Source organism: Pinus tabuliformis, chromosome 6, assembly GCF_031772625.1.
Source record: "Pinus tabuliformis cultivar Carrire ecotype Pingquan chromosome 6, CPIR1, whole genome shotgun sequence".
Taxonomy (NCBI): domain Eukaryota; kingdom Viridiplantae; phylum Streptophyta; class Pinopsida; order Pinales; family Pinaceae; genus Pinus; species Pinus tabuliformis.
In genome coordinates this window covers 813,216,922-813,234,499 of record NC_142292.1, presented here as the reverse complement: position 1 = coordinate 813,234,499, position 17,578 = coordinate 813,216,922, and the positions used below count along the sequence as shown (strand labels likewise).

The following is a 17,578-nucleotide window of genomic DNA, read 5'->3' as shown; positions in this document are numbered from 1 at the left end:
CTTATTCATATTTATCTTCAATTCTTCCATCTTATCATCCATGCCATCAATTTTAGCGTCCATGCCATTCACCTTAGCTTCCATGCCATCCATCTTAGCTTCTACGCCTTTCTTTAAACAATCCATCTTAGCTTCTACACCTTTCTTTAAATCATCCATCTTAGCTTCTACATCTTTCTTTAAACCATCCATCTTAGATTCTGTTCCTTTTTGTGCAAGGGACAGTTGTTGCACTTGGTCTTGTAATTTTGATATATCATGTTGCATTTCTTCCTCTTCTTCATGAGTCATGCTAGAGCTTTCAGGTTCCTTACTAGGTGTTTGCATTTTCTTTCCTCGGGGCATCAGTTACCAATAATAATGCTCTACTATGCCCTTTGAATTCCTTCAAGATAAATTTTCAAACCAAGCTTAAGCAAAAATTTAAAAAAATCTACACACCTTTTTTCACTTTGTAGGAGCTTGATATTGCCTCTGATGTATCTCTGTACTTTCCAATCATCTAGTTATGAAATTGTTACCTGAAGTAGCTCTCTTTGTCCTCTTTCCAATGCCACCAGTCTGATCCAAATTGGATTCTCCAAGAAAGCGTTATGCACAATCTCCCAAGATGACCTGATTATAGACCTTTCCAGAAGAGTGAACTTGTATGAAGTGCCACGTGTACAATTTTCGACCTTTGGTTCTGAAAGAGATATAAAGGAAACTACAGTCCGTCCTCTTTCTGTACCTTCTTACGAAATTTCAATCTGATCCCCAGAGAGAAATTTATGACGATTTTCCCTAGGTCACCTGTTTTGAATGTAATTCAGGAGTCTGCAAAAAGACCAACTTCCTCAGAGTATATCTCCGCAAATATCGCAGGAAAAGATCTGAAATTCAGACCCAAGGTTGAGCGCGATTTCTTCTCAAATGAGTTTTTTTTGCGACTTCTGAAACGTCACAGAAAAAATTTATAGCGAAAATGCCACGATGACCTATTTGGAGTAGCGAAACCCTAGAATCCAAAGCTCTGATACCAAATGTTATGAAACCAGCTCAAGAAAAGATAGAAAAGAAAGATCAACGCCTTAGAATTCAGCCTCTTCGATGGGGCAACCTCCTTTACATTACATAAATGAACAATTCTTGGATGATACAAATGACAAAACCTCCTTTCTATATATAGGAGTTTAAGGAGTCACAATATAATCCAGCCAACCTAACAATAATAATATAAAGCCACAAAAATAACAATAGAGGGATTCTATGGGGCACAGAAATAACAATATGGGGGTAATAGGGGCACAACAATATAAATAAGGGGTATAACTACAATAGTAATGGGGTAATCACTAGTATTATAGGGACCCAACAGTGTAACTGGCAGAGGATGATTTAATTGTATGTGAATACAGAGAGATAACACTCGCAGAGGGTGACACAGTCACCGTATGGAAAATCGTTCACCTCAAGTTGTGCCAAGTTCAAGCTTAGAGATAAACGAGAGCTGACACTTTGATGTTGAGGCAGCCATGTCCCCAGGTCACTCCTCAGGCCACGTAGAGTCCCCAACCACCTTGGACTCCACAATTGAACAATCTCATTTTGAGCATGGAGACTCTAAGGGAATAATGTTACGATAACCAGAACGAACTAGTTGCCTACATCAACGACCTCCAACACATGCAAAATGAACTCCTGGACTCCATAGATGGCATTCAGTGACAACTCCGATGAAAAAATGGCCACCTCCATGCATTAGAGACACGGGTGGAACATATTGAATACCACACGCATGAGCGAGCGACATTCTTTGTAGCTCTGCCACCATTTTCCCCCAACCCACCCCCGTAATAAATAATTCTAGAAAATTCTCTTCTTATGCTACTTTTGGTTTGGAAATAACTAATGACATGAGTTGTTTTGGCTTCTTGACAAGCTCAATCTTGTCCAGAGAATATCTCTTGTTAGCTCTCAATCCTTTTATTTTTCCTAATGTGGAAAAAATGATGTACTCAAATAATCTGTTGATATATTTTGTTTTCGAAATTATGATAATTTAATGAATATTTTATGAACAACAAAACAAATATTAGAATTATAATGAAAATATTCTACTTTGCATAGTTTAAACAATTGTAACAATAAAATTAACTTATAAGAATTATTTTTGGAATAAAAATAATATAGCAATAACTTAAAACAATTTTTGGAAAGGAAGAAGCTACAATGAAGAAGAGAATAAATATGGTAGAAATAAAATACCCTCACAAATAATGAGTGCCACCATTCTTCCTTCTCCCATGTTAATGAGAAAGAACAAATTTTTTGTCTGGTTTTCAATGAATAATTTCATGTTTCTCTTCTTAATCTTCTCAACACAACATTCTCCTACCAAATTCTGAAGTTTGAGGATATCGAGATAGTTAATCACATCCGTTAGTTTGCACAATGTGGCCATATCCAATGTTATCACAAACTCATCATGCTATTTCTTCACATCCAACCTCATTTTATCCATTATATCTCATGTGACATTTATTTTCAAAAGCTTATGGGTTTCAAGGCGCATTAGTTGCTTGTAATCTGTGCTAACCAATGATAGAAAAAACAAAGTTTATAAAAGTGATAATTGGTCTTTGAAATGATGGGTGGGAGAGGGATAGAACTATGTGAATACAACATATTGGTATTTGTTTTGATTGTGATCCAAAAATATGTAGAGCTCCTAAAGTCCATAAATATAACATCCCTTTGAGGCCTATAGTAAATACCATAGGTTTTCTCACTTATCTTCTTACTCAATACGTTGTAAACAGATTTGGACCTTTATCTCGAAACACCTCCTATGAAATAAAGGATTCACCATAATTTGTACAATTAACAAGAAACCTAAAAATTGATAAAGAATATCTCATGGTTAGTTCTGACATTATATCTCTTTACATAGTGATCCTACTAGATGAAGCTATCAATATCATGAAGGCAATCATTGATGAGGAAATTTTATATCTTTTAAAACCTTGTCTAAAATCCTCATATTTTAGTTTTAAAGGAATTTTTTTTTAAGAAACTCATGGAACACTTTGAAAAAAAAACATCCAAGTCCTTTTCGTTACAATCTAGAAGAATGGAAAATATTTGTTGATGAGGTATTCACCAAATGGAGTCATGGGAAAGATAACTTAGATAAATTCCTAAATCACATTAACGAACTCTCAAAATACATAAAATTCACTACTGAAATTGAAAAATACAATCAACTCCCCTTTCTTGTCATTCTTCTAACCGTGAAGAAATGTAAACTAGGTGTTGAAGTCTTCACAAAGAAAACACACACCCAAAAATATTTGTATGCTGACTCACATCACCATCCCAAATAAAAAACTGGTATCAATAAAACCCTAAATACAAGAGCTACCAAAATATCAGGCTCTTAACACCTAAATTATGAACTCAACCATCTTCCTTAATCACGAACTCAACCATCTTCATATGGTCTTTGAATAAACTAGATACCATAGAATCACCATAAAGAAAAAAAAAAAAAAAAAAAAAAACAAAAAAAAAAACAAAACGTTGAAAAGATAAAATGTCTAAAGACCCATAATCATGCCAAAAATCTCCCTTTCATACATAAAAGGTATCACTATAAAATAGCAAAAAATTTAAACCATGACAATATCAATGTGGCTTTCACCCCACCTAATACCATTAGAAAGATAATTGATTCCATTAAAGACATAATAAACCCTAACCAACAAAAGGGTGTTTACATAATTCCTTGTTCTTACGCAAAAGAATACATATAAAAGACAGGTAAATCCCTCAACATAAACCAATGCTGACATTTTAAGACATAGGTATACAAAGTCTTCCTTATATGAACAAGCATTCCCATCCTCACACCACATTCACATGGAAGAAGTTAAACTTGTCAAAAAAGAAGGCCACTATTTTAAAAGAAAAATTAAAGAAGCTATAGAAATCCAAAAAATGAAAAAACGACTTGAACCATATTGCTGGATTAAAACTAAACAACACATAGAAACCATTAATAAAATCAATTCATAGTGTTAACTAAATTAAATATATTTTAAGAAAAAAAATATAATTAAGAAAATTGTATAAAAAATAATCATGATACAATATTACATATATTCATAATTATGATAAAATAAGTAAGAATTCAATAATCAATATAGCCACTCAAAATATATATATATATATATATATATATATATATATATATATATATATATATATATATATATATATATATATAACTAAGCTCTATACAAAGCACATCAAGTTTCTCAAGATAAATGGGATTCCTTTAATGATGTACTCACTTAGAAGTCCCAAATGTTGGGTTTAAAAAAATATAACTCTATAACATCTTATTCCAAATTATTAAAAAAATTAACTCCACATGTATGGAATAATTATTTAAAATATGAAACGTGATTGACTTAAGGTATCTATTTTAAACATTGTGATTTCCATATTGCTTATAGTTGTGTATCTTATTGGATGTGGTGTTTTCATAAATAACTTAAGAAGGGATGATTATGAATCTCATGGGGAAGCCACGATGAGAAGGTTTATATGATGCTTTTAGAAATAACTTAAGAAGGAACAATTATGAGTCTCATGGAGAAGCTAGGAAGATATAGTCTCATCTAGTAGGCTACACTTTCGAGAACAAATACATTTTTGTTTTTTTAGGTATTCTATATCATTGTCCTATTGTACATTTACCTCAATAAATGGTTATTTTATTTGTTTTCTACTACCATGTTCTACTTTTTGATGGTTTAGGTGTACTATTAACAAAGATTTTTGGGGTTGATTGTTGTGGTTATTTATGCTTTCGATGTTACATTGAGTCATGAGTCTTGAGGTAACATTTATTATGTGCATGAGAGCATAACACTTTTCTGGAATGATGATATGTGGAAAGAGTTTGTATGCTTGCACCACTTCATCATCCAAATGTTCTAGCTGTTGGAGCAAACAAACCAGACAAACCTTAGCAACAATAATGAAAAACATAATCAATTTGGTAGTTATACCAATCCTCAATGCAGAACTTTATTAATTTTATGATTCCACATTTTACACAATTCATAAGTAAATGATTTGTAGTCAGCGTTTCCCATATCACAACCAAAAAAACCACTCAAATCATATAAAACTACAAGCTAACATACCACCATTTATGGATTAATGGATTATTAACATAAGTAAGAAGTGATCCTCAAAAGAAAAAGCAAAACATAAAACAAAGACATGTGAAATCATACATCAAGCAAGTACCATTAATGCTAAAATTAATATAAAATTTAAAATTAGTGTTTTTGTTTTTTATAAGAAATAATTTTCATTTTAATTAATGAGAAAAATGACCAACATTGTTATTAAAATTAATATAAATGTAAAATTAGTGTTTTTGTTTTTAATAAGAAAGCACTTTCATTTATATTAATAAGAAAAATGACAAAAATAAAGTCTAAACCACATACAAAGCTCACATAGTTACAAAATTTTATATGCTTATAATTTATAATTTATAGGCTTGATTTCCAAATTCTTTTTATTCCCATCCAAAAACATTGTTGATTTTATAAAGTTTGTCTTTTTCTGAAATTGAATGAGACCTAATTAGAAAAATAAAGATCCAAAAGCTTCCCTCTAGCTAAAAATTGATAAAGTTTCTAGTACACATTTATATACATGTTCAAATTAAAAGTTAACCAAAGTCTCATATGTTATCTAACTTCTATTTACTGATTATATAATACATTAGAAAATAAATGTTATCGCAATTAATTAAAAAAAAAATCCTCACACACATTTATAAATAATTAGGGTATCCATATATTTTATTTGGCTTACATATGTGGGTAGAAATCAATGTATGATAAAAACCAAGGCAACTCATGATACATCTCAATTGATTAAGAAAATGATAATCACATTTATAAATAACTAGTTTATCTATATATTTTAATTGATTGAATTCATCATAAAAATCAAAATGTAGATATATATTGTCTCATTTTCTAATAAATATAGATAATCATCAATCCACTAAAAAATCAAAATATTTATCTCATAAAACATTTCACTTTGAAAAAACTTAAAAGTAATTAATTATAATTTAATTTTATAATATTTTTAATTAAATTATAACCCTAAAAATGCCTTAAATATCAACTCATAACTTCAGTCTGTGCCTACTCAAAAAACCTAAAAAAATGATTAACTATAATTTAATTTTATCAATTGGTAAGTATTGAAAAAACCTAAAAAAAAATAATTATAATTAAATTTTATAATATTTTTAATTAATCTATAGCCCTAAAAATACCTTAAATATCAAGTCATAACTATATTCAGTCTCTAACTATTAATGATTCTTTGGATCAGTGCCCTCGCAAGTGATCAGTGCCATAAATGCTTCCTTCTCCCATTGAAAATTTGAAGGTTTCATAAAAAATTATAAGTAAGTGTGTGTCTTGTCAGTAATGGATCAATTTGAGAAAGCACATAAACTTAGTGTTTTAGTTAAGTTTGCTGAAATAAAATAGAGTAAAATATACCATGAACAACATTACACAAATAACAATTTGATGACAGAGTTAACCCATCCTCGACTACATCTCTTGGTCTAGTTTCCACTGATGAAGCTTTAAATTATATGCTCAAATATTACATTAATCAGTTTACATAGCTCAAATTTAAAAAATGACACTGCCATTGTGTCGAGAACACCAAAAAACCCCTCTCTAAGATCTTCTTGGGCATAAAAAGGCTGAAGAATGACCAAGTTTTTCTAATTCCTTGCTATATGTCCTATAAAATGACAAAATTCGCTGGTTGTTCTACGAAATCTGCCTTTTCACTAACCGTTGAGTGACAATTTCGCATGGGACCTGCGAGATTCCTGTTGTAATTAGTCGCTTGTTTAGGCACTCCTATTAGGCCTTAACTGTTGATTTTTATCACTATAAGGTGGTCACATCACGACATATGGTCCAAGGCTAGGCTCACTACTCTCCCCCACAAGCTTAGTCCTCACTTTGCTCGGTCATGGTTGTGTGGCTTTAATATGGTTGTGGTATAGGCTAACTACCTGCCCCCTCCGACCTAGCTCCCTCCTTTTCGGCATGGTCGTATGGTAATAGATAAGACTGGGACTAAGGCCTAGTCCTCACCCCCTCCATCTGTATCTCCTTCAATGTATTCCATAAGCCTCATGCTTGATAATAGGACAAGGGACAAGGTCAGTTGGGCTGGTGCATCAACTTGACCCCTCCCCCCAAATGCCGACAACAAAAAACTTAAATACAATTGGCACCACTTATATCTTAATAGATTAATAGTGGAATAGTGGTGAGGCTTGTGGACTATTGCGACGAGGCCTAAGGGTCAAACCCCATTGAGTCCAATTGACTGACCATTAAAAAATCTCGCCAATGAGTGAGTGTTAGGTGGCACCCTCCCATTAGGCTGTGTAGCACCTCTTCATTGGCCCACTTCAACAACCTACAACCAATGGAAACATTCCAACCCAACTATGCAATCCTACCATGTGTCATTATGGGATTGGCCTATCTTACACTGTACCTTACATAGTCAGCTGATGATTTCAGCTATACAGCCTGCCCAATCAATAGCCTTGTCAACCTTGCAAGTCGAGTTTTCAACTACTAGGAAAAACTTTAGAGCATCATAACTTTCTCATATGACGTTGGATTGAGGTGATTCAAGTGGCATTGGAATTAAGACAAATACCACTATGATTTGGCATTTGTTTAGATAATTTTTACCATTTTGAGTTTAGAGCATTTTTGTGATCCCTTGGATCACTGAGGCACTAAAATTTCTACTTCGTAGGCTCCATGAATAACTAAGGTTCCACCTCTATAGCTTCTAAGTAGGACTGTACTCATCAATTACAAGAGAATTTAATGAATGTGTAAGTTGGACTCTTGGCCTCCCTAAACCAATAGAGATACACCCAAAGTGTTGGAGCACTCATATTTCCAAATGATTTTGGACTCTTAAGGTCTCACCCTTAGCAATCAAATGGACAAGATGAATCATGAGCATAATGTGGAAATTGATGGGGTTACAAAGAAGCAAAAATTGAAATTCAAAGACAACACAAATAGATCATAAAACAAGAAGACATTAACAAATGGAGAACAAAAATCACCCTTCACATTACATTACATGCCTTTCCTTTCTTAGATTACTTCTCAAGCGGAGGGAAATTACAAATTTATAGCTAATGGATAAAGCTATATATTTTTCTGCATGTGTTCTTCATGACTACACAATGAAATTTCCAAAAATTCGATGAGAGGTTGGGTTGGTTGGTGAGTAGTGGAGTTGTTTCACATTGGTATCCTTGTTCGACTTCACTCCTAAAATTCTCCCACTTGAATCCAAATCAAGTCACACCGATTCCTACCATGCCTCTACGTAGCTCATGTTTATTTATTGGTAGAATCTTAGTGAGCATATCAGCATGTTTCTTATTTGTATGGATCTTTTCCAAGTATAACTACACTTCCTCCATCATGTAACAAATCTAATGGTACCTTAAGTCAATGTGCTTAGTTTTTTAGTTAAATAGCACATACTTGTCTTACTTTATTCCTATCTCTCCAAGATCGTTGCAGCCATAACATCTCTTTACAATCTTATGTTGCAATTATGTACTCTTCCTCTATTGTAGAGAGAGCAACTATTATTTGTAGCATTGACAACCAAGATATGGTGTCCATATCTTTATCCATATTTTCATTTGTAAACATTTCAAGCACAATATCATGATGACCAAAACATAATAGTAATATAAGATACTTTCCTTAATCATAACTCTTGATATAGAAAAATGTTAAACTTCCAACTGGTGAAAACCATGTTCCAAGATGAATGAATCAAATTTATTATACAATTTTTGAGGTGGATGTTTCAACCCATAGAGGCTCTTCTTCAACTTGCAAACTAGGTCTTTTTTGCCTTTTTCTATGAAGAATTCTAGATGCTCTATATAAATTTCTTCCTCCAATTCATAAAGAACGAAAAAAGTTTTAAAATCTAACTGTTCAAATTCTAAATAGATAGAAACAAAAAGACAAAAAAATCTCATGGATGACAATGTGACAACAAATTAAAAAAACCTTAATAAAATCAATACCTTCCTTCCTTTTTAAGAAATCCCTTCACCACAGGCCTTTCTTTATACCTCTCTTTTTCTCACCTTAATCGTTAATCCTACCCATACCTAAAGGTTGGTATGCTTTCAGAAATAGAATGTATCAGCGTCCATGAAATCTAGACAGCACAACACTTCATGCTGAAGCCCACCACCTCCGTCAAATTATATATTTTAATGGTCTCGTAAACGCAGATAAACATCAATAATCATGGAGGGCTGTATTTTTTAATGGGTACGTAACTGAGCTCATGATGCATGAAGAAAAAAAAAAAATTAAATATATAATTTATTTTAATTAAATTATAAATGTTTTGACTACATTTTCGAATAAATCTCCACGCGAAATAAATCTAAACCTAAACCTAAATATTGTGTGGATCAGCGACACCATTGCTTCCTTCTCCCATTGAAAGAGAAGACAGGTTACCCTGCTTTTCAATCAATAAATGCACGTATTTCCCCATAATCTTTTTACAATCCATGCATTGGCCTGCCAAACGCCGAAGACTGGGAATATTGAGATAGTCACACGCATCCATCACTTGGGACAGTGTGGCCAACTCGATTTCATTCACAAAAATATCGTCCCACTTCTGCACAGATTCCGCCCTCTTTTTATCATCCTCCTCCTCCTCCTTCATACCTCTCCCATCGTCCTGCCCTTTCTCCTCCTCGCTGGACAAGTATTGAGGATCGTGAAACGCATGGAATGTGCAATACTTCATCACTTTTTTCAGAATGTGGGTCGAAACGTTGGGCAGAGGAATGGGATCCTGAATGCCCACGTCTTCTATCAACGCCTGTATGAGCCCAGAAATGGATGCCGCCGCCTCCTCCACCTCAATTATTTGGCCGCCCGAACTCTGCAATCTGACAATCTTATTACTATTAGCATCGCTCCCGCTATCCTTGGCAATATCCATACCTACTTAGATACTTCACTCCCGCTATCCTTGGCAATATCCATACACGGCAGCCACGATTTATACTAATATAACACGAACAGCGACATGTAACATATCAAAAATGTATTACATAGCTAAAGGACACTTTGATATTATGTCTAAATTTTTTTAAACTACTGTTCCCTTCGTAGAAATAATATTTAATAAAGTAAATATTGATAATAATAAAAAAATAACGTTAGATTAAATATTTTGACATCAATTTCATTTATGTTTAGATAGAAATAGTTTAATTGAAAATAAAATAATATACTTAACTGTATAATTGCTAAAAAGGAAAATACCTTTCTTTATTATTTTTAAAGATGCTTATAACCTTCAAGATGTGTAATTTTACAGTGTAATGTGAGATTTATTTATTTATTTATTTATTTATTTATTATGGGAAATGTGTCATATCAAGACACATCTTCATATGTTGGGTGGTCATGTGGCATGGGCACAATTATGGACTTATGTGTGAGAGTTGATGATCACCCGCCCTGAACCCTTGTACCCTTGTGTGAGAATTGGTGATCATAAAAATAGAAGATCATAATCAGAGATTCAATGTAATATATATATAATCCCAATTTTTAAAGAAATCATAGTAGATTAAAAATATTTTATTTTATATAAATCAAGTCATTTTATTAATAATTAATTTATAAGAATTAGAATAAAATTATTTTATTTTATATATATTAAATTATTTTTTTCAATATAATTAATTTATTAGAATTATATCTTTAATAGGGTGTTTAATTATCAGGTTGTTGTGTGTTGGAGTGTGGAGTTAGATAGGCCTCCACGCTTAGCACGAACATCATAAAGGCCATTGGGATCTGGACTCTTACTGCGAGCGTCACATAATATGCAACAAAGGTAGGAGGGTGGCCATTGACAGCTATTGGGCGACGAGGATAGAGTATTGGGTGCAGGAGAGAAGTGAGGTATTGATGTCTTGGCTTAAGCGAAGGCTTGGGGTGACACTGTAGGATGAGTTCGGTGCAGGGGGGCATGCGAGACCTACAAGCACTATGTTCGTGGGATCCGGGAGAGAACTGGAAAGGCTGTCGCGGCAAGAATTGCAATCCTGGGTTGGAGACTGTGGGTGGTGGGTTTTCACTTCCCCTAAGTTACTTTGGATGTACTTCATGAATGGGAGTACTCCTTTGGAGAGGTCATGTGGCGGAGAAATTGTGCATGTCTCTTCCCCTAGAGTCACTTGTCCACTTTAGAGACTGATAGCATGCCCCCTAGCTCACCGAAAGGTAGTGGGGAGGGGTAGGAGAATTGCATTAGGTATACAGTAAACCCTTATGTCGGGGAGGTAAGCAGTGTATTTTTGTCTTTGGTCCATATTAGGGTTGCGTGGTGGCTTGCACAAGGCAACCATGTTCATGTCCACTAACTGGCAGAGGAGGAGTCGGGTGTATGCGAACACATAGAGATAGTGGCCGCAGAGGGTGAGCCAGTCATTGTATGGAAAATCATTCGCTGCAGGTTGTGCCCCATTCGGGCTCAAAGTCAACCAAGAGCTGACACTCTGATGTTGAGGCAGTCATGTCCCCAGGTCGCTCATCGGACTACGTAGAGGCTCCACCCACCTTGGACTCCATTGCAGCACAATTAAACAATCTCGATTTGAGCATGGAGACTCTAAGGGAACAATGTTACGATGATCAAAATGAACTAGTGACCTACATCAATGACCTCCAACACATGCAGAATGAACTCCTGGACTCCATAGATGGCCTTCGGAGACAACTACGACGAACAAATGACCACCTCCGTTGATCCAGGTGGATATTGGTGGCCACCCACCAAGTCCACTTGGACCCCTACCATTGTTTCTTTTAGCTTTTCAGTTTCCTTAGTTGTATCACAATTTACTATTTTTAGCATTTTTTTGGGCCTTGAACTTTTGGAGCCGTTTTGAGGCCCTAAACGACGTTTTTTAGGAAAACTGGGAGCAACATGTGTTCATGGATTGATGTTGCTCTTCCCAAAGTTGTAGTTCTCGGATAGATCTTTCTATCGAGATATTGTACGCATCAAACAGAGATCATATGCCAAAGTTACGACCCCGAGAAGTTGATTACCAATTTACCCAAACGAGGCCCACAGTTTGGCGTTTCATCTTCTAGGGTTAGGTTTTTGGATGTTTAGGGTTTTCCATTGTTTCTCAACAATAAACAGGTCTTCGAGCCTCATTGTAACACAGTTCAGAGGCATGTAGCTACCACATCTCTTCTAAGAGATAAGCTACCATCACCCTAGTTGCTTTATTTCTATTTCTGTTTGTAAGCATATTTCAATATTTTACATTAATGAAATGAAGTATTATTTCTGCTGCATCTTTGTGCATATGGTTATCTCTATATTTTGTTGCATTCCTGTTTAAATCCAGATCAGTGGTATCAGAGCGGTCTGCTTTTTCTCTGTTTTTCTTTGCATGTCCCCAACGAGGTCGGGATATAAGGAGTTAGGGATTGAACTGGTCAAACCTTTGCAAGACCAGCCTCGCAAATCCTAATAACCTCCTATGGCGAATGAGAAGAAAGATGAAGGGGCAGGAGATCCTATCAAAATGTTGCTCGAAGAAGCCCTCGAGTGACAAAGGAATGCGATGCTGGACAACTTTGCCCAGATCCTTCAGCAGCTACCTAGAGGCAACACATCAGCTTCCAGCATCTACTCTGGAAATGCCATGCCCTTTAAGGTACTAGTGAATTTTTAAATCCCCATATTCGAGGGTTAGATAGACGTAGATGTTGTAGATAAATGGTTAAATATGCTAGAGGGTTATTTTTCTATTCATGAATTTTTGAGTCGGGAAAAGATTGTTTTCGCTCTTCTCAAAGCAGCCACCCACGTCAAGGACAGGTGGGAAACCTACTGCGAGAAGAAGGATGAAAATACTGGCTCACTATTTTTAGCTGTACCCAACTAGAATTTATTTCAGGATGCCATCAAGGAGTAGTACTACCCTATCGGAAGCTATGAGGATCTATACATAAAGTGGACCATGCTGCGGCAGGGAAGGGACCAAGTCGTGTTGGAGTTTACCAATCTTTTCCATACCCTTTTCACAAAGTTGGGTATCAAGGATTTGGAGCAGCGTTTGATACTCAAATACTGCAGCTGACTGTACAAGTACATCCAGGAAGAAATAGAATTCCTAAACATCTCCTCGCTCGGCATATCATACTGATATGTCGTCAAGGTCGAGAAAAATTTTAAACAGAAGAAGCGAGACTTTGGATCTGTGAACCCGAGGCCAGGGAAACGTACCCCAAAATCACAGAACAAAGGACAAATCCAAGGCTAGGCAGCCCAAGACAACCCACCAAAGCTGCAAGCAAAGAACATCGCTACAAAGCCGAAAAAGGACATGGGAAAATGGTGTGAGTTCCATAAGATCTCCACTCACAACACAAGTGAGTGTCGGGCCAAGTAGTCACTAGTGGCTAAGCTAAAGGTTTCAAAATCAGATGCATGTTCCGACTTTGAGTCAGAACCCGACAAGGGGAATCACAAAGGGAAGCAAATTATCGATGCAGAGCCCAACACCACCATTGCCACCATGAAGATCGAGAAGGAGGAACTTGAAGATCTAGAGGAGGAGGAGCATCTCTTCCACTCCCACCTGTGAGTAAAGGGATCCCCACTACAGTTCATTATCGACAGTGGGAGCCAAAAGAACCTCATTTCGGTAGAGGTCATGAAGTGGCTGGGCTTACCGACCACAACACATCCACAACCGTACACCATCGGGTGGTTTCACCAAGGATGGGATCTTCGGATGAGCCAGCAGTGTCGCCTTCCATACAACATCAAGCCCTTCATGGATGAGGTATTGTGTGACATTTCTCTCCTTGAAGTTTGTGTATGAATCAAGGCCCCATGCTGTTATTATTACTTTGGGAAATAAGTTGTACAGGATACTGGAGGTAGCACCACTTATCGCCATCTCTTTAGTTACTGCAAAACAATGTAGTAAGTTCATTTCCAAAACTAGGAAATTTGTTTTCCTGATGATACACCCTCAAGGAAAGAAGAAGACAGTGGCCACGACCTCCAGACAGGGCCCCTCCGCACGACAACTATAGATGGACAAGGTCGTGGAGGAGTATGAGGACATCTTCACCTCCCCCGCAGGGGTTCCTCTGCACTGCCAGGTCAAGCACTCCGTCGATCTGACCCCAGGTGTGCTGCTACCCAATGGACCAATCTATCGACACTCTGTTCTGGAGAACGATGAAATCAAGAGGTAGATTCAGGAGCTACTGCAGAAAGGTCACATCCATCCGAGTTCATCACCCTGTGGGAGCTCAATCATGTTGGTACAGAAGAAGAATGGGACTTAGAGACTCTGTATTGACTATCGGGCACTAAGCAAGATCACTGCCCATAATAGGTACCCGATCCCACGGACTGATGACCTATTGGACCAATTGAAGGGGGGAAAATATTTCAGCAAGATCGATTTGAAGTTAGGATATCACCAGGTACCAATCGAACCCTTCGATGTGTGGAAGACTGTGATCAAAGCCGAGGAGGGCCTTTTCAAATGGTTGGTTATGCCTTTCAGATTGACGAATGCTCCTACAACCTTCATGAGGCTAATGGATGACATCTTGGTATACTTAAACGACATCCTGATCTTTATCCATAGTTGGGAAGAGCACCTCCATCACATCTGATAGGTTCTCTAAACACTGCGGCAACACAAGTTATGTGCCAATTTGGAGAAATGCACTTTTGGCATGACCTAGGTTCAGTATCTGGGATACATTATTGATGAATAGGGGTGCATGTGGATCTAGCCAAGATCTAATTCATTCAGGATTGGCCCTCTCCAACCACTCTAATAGAGTTTCGCAGCTTTCTAGGTCTTGCCAACTTCTACCGCAGGTTCATGTTGGGATTTTCTCATATCACTTGGCCCTTGATTCAAGTCACCAAGGGAGGAGTGAAAGAAAAATTCTTTTGGTCTGAATCTCAACAGAAGGAATTCACAGAGTTGAAAGATCACCTCTGCTCGGCACGAGTGCTCGCATTGCCAAACTTGCAGCAACCATTTGAGGTCGAGATAGATGCCTCTGACTATGCTATTGGGGCATTCCTTACTCAACACAGGCATCCAATGGCATATTACAGTGAGACACTTTCAAGTAAAAGTCTAGAAGTATCCCACTTATAACAAAGAGATGTATTCCATTGTGCAGGCCCGCTAACAATGGAAACATTACATTTTGGGGGAGGAAACTGTTAGGCCCCTATACTACTAGTGTAACCCCTTATTGTTATTAGTATAACCCACTTATTATATTGTTGTACCCATGTAATGCCCATATTGTTACTATTGTGCCCCATAGAAGCCCACTATTGTTATTATTGTGCCCTTACATTATTATTGTTATGTCGGCTCTGATTATGTTATGACCCCTTAGACTCCTATATATAGAAAGGAGGTCTTTTCATTTGTATCATCCAAGAATTGTTCATTTATGTAATGTAAAGGAGGTTTCCCCCTCGAAGAGGCTGAATTCTATGGCGTTGATCTATCTTTTCTATCTTTTCTTGAGTTGGTTTCATAACATTTGGTATCAGAGCTTTGGACTCTAGGGTTTCGCTGCTCCAAACGGGTCATCGTGGCATTTTCGCTATAACTTTTTTCTGTGAAGTTTCAGAAGTCGCAAAAAGAACACATTTTAGAAGAAACCACGCTGAACCTTGGGTCCAAATTTCAAAGCTTTTCACGTGATATTTGCGGAGATATGATCTGAGGAAGTTGGTCTTTTTGCAGACTAGTGAATTACATTCAAAACAGGTGACCTGGGGAAAATCGTCATAACTTTTTTTCTGTGGATCAGATTGAAATTTCGTACGAAGGTACAGAAAGAGGACGGAATTTAGTTTCTTGTATGCATTTTTCAGATCCAAAGGTTGAAACAGTGACATGTGGCACTTCATACAATTTTGCTCTTCTGGAAAGGTCTATAATCAGGGCATCTTGGGAGATTGTGCATAACTCTTTCTTAGAGAATCCAATTTGGATCAGACTCGTGGCATTGGAAAGAGGACACAGAGGGCTACTATAGTTCACAATTTCAGAACTTAAAGATCTGAAAGTACAGAGTTACAGTCGTTTCAAGGTCGAGCTCCTAAAATCAAGAAAAAGCAAGATGAGGAAGTTTGATGGCAAGGATCCGGTAAATTGGATACTTCAGATGGAGCAATATTTTGATCTACATGGTGTACAACTTTGACAAAAGGTATGTATTGCATCTTCATATTTAGAACCAGATCAATTTTTATGGTATGAAGGGCTTTGTTCTCGTAAAAAAATTGTTACGTGGTCAATTTTCACGGAGGAAATGATAGCACATTATGAGGATACAAAGAGCAACACCTTCTTTAGAGCAACACCAAAACAATTGGAAAGAGTAAAAGGGCTTTGTGACATAATGGAAAGCAAGATTATGGAAACCAGGAAGAATACCCCTCACAACTATAAAGATGGAAGTGTTGTTTCTCCCAGCCTTCCACAACCTACAAGGGTTACACCACAACAATTGGAAGAAAAAAGAGAAAAAGGGCTTTGTTACAATTGTGATAGCAAATTCACTAAAGGTCATAGGTGTGCTGAGAAAAAATTATTTTACATAGAATATGAAGAGGAGGAAGAAAAGGATCAAGAAACATCAAAAGAAGAGGATATATGCCAGGACACCACCCCAGAGAAAGAAGAAATGAACCAGACCATATCTTGTAAAGCATTGGCAAGAATTACCACTCCTCAAACTCTCAAGATAGAAGGACATATCAAGAAGAAAAAGGTGCAAGAAGTGAAAGATCACATTGAGAAAGAAGAAATGAATCCAACCATATCTTGTAATTCAATGGACGAAATTACCACTCCTCAAACTATCAAGATAGAAGGACACATCAAGAAGAAAAATGTTCAAGAAGTGAAAGATCACATCGAGCATCAAGAAATGAATCCGACCATATCTTGTAAAGGACTGGAAGAAATTACCACTCCTCAAAAGATAGAAGGACATATCAAGAAGAAAAAGGTTCAAGCAGAGAAAGATCACATCGAGCATCAACAGCAAGTTCTCCAACTTTTAAAGGATAATGCCACTTCGGTGCAAAATCAAATGAAACAACAGGTAGATAAAAATTGCAATGAAAAATGTTTTGATGTAGGTGATTGGGTATTTTTACTACTACATCTCAAGCAAGCTATTTATGAGAAGGAAATGTTGGCAATACTACATGCACTTAAAAAATGGCGACCTTACCGAATGGGAAGACTCTTCAAGAATGAGGATGTGGAAGCATTGTTTTGTGCTATTTATATCATCCAACCAGATTGGATAAACAAAGCAAGGGATGAATGGAA

General features: G+C 36.4%; 1 protein-coding gene across 1 annotated transcript; it reads right to left on the bottom strand.

Moving 5' to 3' along the window:
- Window positions 1-9,579: 9,579 nt before the first annotated feature.
- LOC149261285 (SKP1-like protein 11) lies at window positions 9,580-10,140 on the bottom strand. The gene has a single exon (XM_089368408.1). It carries the CDS (start codon window positions 10,138-10,140, stop codon window positions 9,580-9,582), a length of 561 nt encoding a protein of 186 aa, XP_089224534.1.
- Window positions 10,141-17,578: the final 7,438 nt, after the last annotated feature.

Bases quoted from the DNA above. Each gene is read 5' to 3' on its own strand.
- LOC149261285 (XM_089368408.1), bottom strand. From the start codon at position 10,140: ATGGATATTGCCAAGGATAGCGGGAGCGATGCTAATAGTAATAAGATT.